Source organism: Cyprinodon variegatus, unplaced genomic scaffold (assembly GCF_000732505.1).
Source record: "Cyprinodon variegatus isolate N-32 unplaced genomic scaffold, C_variegatus-1.0 Scaffold750, whole genome shotgun sequence".
Classification (NCBI taxonomy): domain Eukaryota; kingdom Metazoa; phylum Chordata; class Actinopteri; order Cyprinodontiformes; family Cyprinodontidae; genus Cyprinodon; species Cyprinodon variegatus.
Window position 1 is genome coordinate 381,694 of NW_015151203.1, and position 5,405 is coordinate 387,098.

Sequence of the window (5,405 nt, forward strand, 5' to 3'; positions counted from 1 at the left end):
GCTGCTGCCATCAACGCCTTTGTTTCTAGATGTTGGAGCTTGGCCTGTTTTCCAGTGTAGTCCTGTTTCTCTTCTAGACATAGGCTCTGTTCTCTCTTTCATCCTTTGACATGAAAACTGGTTCTTGCCTGTTTAACCGTTTCTTTCCCAGACAGCGCCACCTGTGGAGCTAGTTTATAGTTACCTTTTGTAGCATAGAAAGCATTTGTCTATCAGTGTTTCTATGTTCCTCTCATTAGTCCAAATTTACATGAACAAATCTTTTAACATAACCTCTGATCAAGTGTTGTTTCTTTAGTGAGTTGTTATTTTCATCAATAATGAGGATTGAAATGCTTCTACTAGAACCATCCATCTGACCTGAATGTTGTTTATTATTTGTTTAATAAAGTATCATTGAATTTAATTCATAAATTCAGACACCTATGCATGTTTTTATTGACATATATCTTGCTCCATAAAACCAGCTCACTATCCCCTTATTTTGTGTTTAAAGTGAAAAGAATGAATGAATCATAGAGAGATTTATTTATTTCTTTGAACCATATTTTTAGTTTTTTTTAACCATAGAGTGATTCCGGGGGTGTCTGGGCCACCCAGGACAGTAGAAACGCCCCTGCACCGTGGACGCCTCCTTTCCCAGCAGCCATCAACAAGTGTCTGTGCAGCTTGGGAAGCTATTCTCATTCAAATGGCCCCTGTAGAGTCGTGGCCCTTCCCATTGGCCCCTGAGCGCAGAGTCGCTGTGAACCAGAGGAGCAGCTTCAGTCTGGGATGTTGGGGCCGTTTGACAGCTTCCCTGACTGGACGCGGACTTCTTCAGGCTTCCACTGAGTCAAACTTAAAGTGATGAGGCTCCACGCGCGTCGCAGGTAAACAGAAAGGTGTGCTCTGTGGAACCCGGGGTGTGACGTGGATAATTAGCCAGTTAATTTAGATCACCCGGTTCGACCTGCTGGGAGGAAGGCAGAGCTTTTTAAAGCGGCTGTGATTTTAACTTTCCCAAAACACGTCCGGTCAGACATGTACAGCCTGATGGAGCCCAGCGGGCAGCCGCAGAGCCACCAGGCCGCCGGGATGTCACCCATCACCGGGACCAACGGCGGCGCGCTGCCCAAAGCGGCGTGCGCGCCCGGAGGCGACCCCATGGATAAGGTCAAGCGGCCCATGAACGCCTTCATGGTGTGGTCCAGGGGCCAGAGGCGGAAAATGGCGCAAGAAAACCCCAAAATGCACAACTCCGAGATCAGCAAGCGGCTGGGGGCGGAGTGGAAACTTCTGACGGACGCGGAGAAGCGGCCCTTCATCGATGAAGCCAAGCGGCTGCGGGCCGTCCACATGAAGGAGTACCCGGACTACAAGTACAAGCCGCGCCGCAAAACCAAGCCGCTGCTGAAGAAGGACGCGCAGGTGGGGAAGTACCCGCTGTCAGCCGGCAACCTGCTGAGCGCGGCGGCGCAGAGCCAGGGCGGCAGTCCGAGGATGGAGGGCTACGGCTGGGCTCCGGCCGGAGGCTACGCCGGCATGCAGAGCGAGGCGCTCAGCTACACGCAGCAGCTGCACCGGTACGACCTGTCCGCGCTGCAGTACCCGCCCGCGATGACGGCGGCGCAGAGCTACATGAGCGGAGCCAACTCCTACAGGTGGGTCCGCCTCATTCACTGAGGAGAAACCAAACTGCTGGCAAGGAACCAGGAACCACACAAACTGTTCACTATCCTTCCTCCAGCATAAAACCTGCTGCCTAAAAACACTTTATACAAGTTAGAGCATCAATTTAAGCTTTTTACGCCAGTAAAAGTGTAAAAGTACCAGTTTAAAAACTACTTAAAGAATAAAAGCAATGCAGGAAAACTGTTAAGGGCAGAAGCTTTACTGCTCTACTCTATTAAAGGAACATTTTTATACAATTCTGGATAACTTTATTTTCTTAGTTTTATAACTAATGCTAACAGCGTCACATTTCACTTTGCATCATCTTGAAAAACTATTTATTTTGGCATGTGGAGAGCAACAGGTTGGGGCAGCACCGAGTCCAGCCACAAAGAAATTCATTGTCTGGATGAAACTAATTTTTATTTTTTTTAAATGCCAACAGTTCAGAATGAAAATGAGCATAAATGAAACAAAACTAATGAGTAGAAAGTAAAAAGTTGTCTAAATAAAATAATTGCTGCAGTAAAGTATTGATAGCCAATATTTCTACTCTAAAGCAACAAAGTATTTGTACTTTTTTCACCTCTGGTTGTTAATTTTAAAACGTCTAGTCTGTATTTATTTATTTTTGGTTTTTGACATCTCTTATTGAACCCCCATTTTTATTTCCACATTTTTTTCTTTTAATGTTCTGAAGAGGAGAGGGAGGAAAAAAAGTAATAAAAAAAATTAACATTTAAATCATACAGTTAGTAACCCAGTCGGTTTGTTTTTTATTCCCACTGAGAAATGTTATTTTAAAATATGTTCGCAAATTGGCACATTTAATAATGGATTCATAAATGAATTTTATAGTTTTAAATTGAATTTAAAATGGTTAATTTCTTTTTTATGGGCCCTCCTGGTCCTCCGTAGAACATCCAACATTCCTTCAGGTATGAATTAACAGCTGACTTTTCTTAATATCTCTAATTTTCTAAACATGAATCATTTAATTCCTCATGAATAAAGGAATGCGAATAAAAAAAGGCTCCAATTCGAATTAATTTCCTTCAAACATGTTGAGACTGACCGTAACGCGCCGTAATAAAATGAGCTTAAATCACACAAAACTAGAGTCTATTTTTAAAATATAAGAAGTAGAAAGTAAAAAGTTGTCTAATTACTTTAGTAATGTATAAATAGCCAATATTTCCTACTCAAGTAAAGTATTTGTACTTTACGTGATGCCTCTGGAAAGTACATTTAAGTCGTTTTTTATTTGAGTATTTTTACTTAAGTAATTTTCTGGGAGTATTTATAACTTTCCCTCCATTTCCAGGAAGCTTTTTTAATCCACTGTTTTTCTTTCTTGGAATGTGAGGATGTAACTTGGTGGTGAAGGTTGGTGGGGACGCTCTGATATTTATATTTATAGATATTTGGACATTAATGTGTTAAAATATGAATACCAGCTGATGCTAACAGCAATATATCAGGCCTCCTTAGTGTGACCACAGTTTTATTTACCTATACAGAAAAATGGGGATTTATTTTTTCTTTCCTCTTTTCAGCTTCACCAGTGATAATCTTCCTTCAAAAGCAGCAAAATCAAATTTAGGAATTTGTCCCACACATCGTTGAAAGCCAAAGTCTATGTATTGAAGTTATTGGTGAGGACGTGTCCATCCCAGTACTACAGAAAGTTCGGCCTGTGCTGAAACGCAAACATGGCGGATAGAAGCCGTTGGGACTGAATCTGGACGCCACTGATCTACAGATTTAATGACGTTCCTCTAATGAGAGAAACTCAGAGCAGATAATATTAGTAGTTTATTATCTTATTAAGGCGTTAATTGTTGCCATGAGGTCAAGTTGTTCATTAGGATGAATCTCAGATCAGAGTTCTAGTTTCTTTAGATTCAATCTCTAACATCTGTTCCAGGAAAAATGAGGAGAATAAAGATGCTCCTGCTTCTTTTTGGTTTGTTTTTAAATTAGAAGTGATAATCAAAATAATTGTCCTTTTTTTTTTTTGTTGCTTTTCTCTGCCGAAGTTCTTTCCAGGTGGTGTAGAATCTATATCAGGCGGTTCTACGCTTGAATAAATCAGGTGGTTTCTGAAAGTTGCAGCTTTTTTTAAAATTACAGAAATGTTCTAATATTAGAAAAGTTAATTTGTACTTTTAAATACTGAAGTACTTTTAAATACTGAAGTACTTTTAAATGCTGAAGTACTTTTAAATGCTGAAGTACTTTTAAATGCTGAAGTACTTTTAAATGCTGAAGTACTTTTAAATGCTGAAGTACTTTTAAATGCATGTACTTTTAACTACTGAAGTACTTTTAAATGCATGTACTTTAAAATACTGAAGTACTTTAAAATACTGAAGTATTTTCAAAAGTGAGTACTTCAATACTTTCACTTGAGTAGCTGTTTGACTAAGTAACTTTTACTTGTAGTTGAGTAAAATTTGACTTTGAGTATCAATACTTTTACTACTGCTGAGTACTTCTGTAAACGAACAAACCTACGGCTTCCACTAAGAAACAATAAAAGTAAATATTTCTATGCATTTATAGTTTATTTTAACTCTTTGTTCTCCAGACCTCCTATTAATAAACTTTTACAGGAATTAAAATAACTTCAAAGAAAACTTGAAACGTCCAAAAACGATCAGTCCTGTTTCAGAGGGACCTACAATAAAAGGCTTTTTGTGATGTAAATTCGTCTTTAAAAGCGTTTATTAGCAATCAGTCATCTAGGGATCCATCATTTGGGATCTGGCTAATCGCTTTAACATATTTCATTCACATAAAAAAGCGAAATGCATATTTTAGAGGTTAATAAAGTCAGAATTGGCCATTTTGGCAACATGTCTGCCACTTTTTCCCCACTTATAGAAGGTGTGTGCTCAGATAATCAGTCCTACTGGCTTAAAGAATAGATTTCCCTTTTTTCCAATTGGTTGGTTGATATTAAATAAAGGTGCTACTGGAATAAAAAAGGTTTTTATTTCAGGCAGAAAGACCCGTATCTCCGACGGAGGGCGATGCTGTGGCTCAAATGAGTCAACAGGGTTTAGTCGTTTAATTTAAGTTTCTCTTGGATCAGAAAGTCCAAAAAGGAAACCTTCAGGTTGTCCTAAATAAGTTTGTTTTACTTTCAGTTCATTTTAGATGAATAGATGGCCCAGCCGGGTTCCTAGGACTCGGTTCCTGGAACCTGGAGCACGGTTTGTTCTGTTTGCTGCTTGTCATGCTGCGGGCCGTGATTCCGGGCTGGGCCCCTGCTAGGAATGTTGATCAAGCCGACCTGATGAAGTGTCAAACAGGGCAGAGCTGCAGGATGTTAGCATCTCGCTAATGATGCTAATGAATTCCCTGCGTGTCGTTTTCCCTTTTGATTTGCTGCAGATTTTTAATGAAAAACTAATTAAAAACCTGAAAGTTTTCCTTAAATGTGTCTAAAGGATGAAGGATAGCGGTGTCTGTGAACGCACCACAGCATTCGCAACACTTCCTGTTTCTACGCAGCTTGGAAACGCTCCACTCCTCTTTATGCTCCCTCTAGTTTTTCCTGAATTTATTTAACTTTTTTTTTCTAAAGTAGTAGTTTTTAAAGCTGCGTCCGCGGCGCCCCTGAGGGGGACGCCAGGGGGCCAAAAATGAGGGCCCCAAAAAAAAGACTTAGGCCCCATCCACACGAAGTCAAAACGAACACGAAACGCTGATATTTTCCAAAACGTTTGCTGTAAAGACGGAGACGT

General features: G+C 40.2%; 1 protein-coding gene across 1 annotated transcript in view; it reads left to right on the forward strand.

Moving 5' to 3' along the window:
* The first annotated feature begins 712 nt into the window (after positions 1–712).
* The window catches only part of LOC107098145 (transcription factor Sox-19b-like), an 8,868-nt gene continuing 4,175 nt past the window's right edge, over positions 713–5,405 (forward strand). Inside the window, exon 1 of the mRNA XM_015395630.1 lies at positions 713–1,643. Coding sequence (XP_015251116.1) covers positions 1,024–1,643 — 620 coding nt within the window. The 5' untranslated portion in view covers positions 713–1,023. The remainder of the gene's footprint in view (positions 1,644–5,405) is intronic.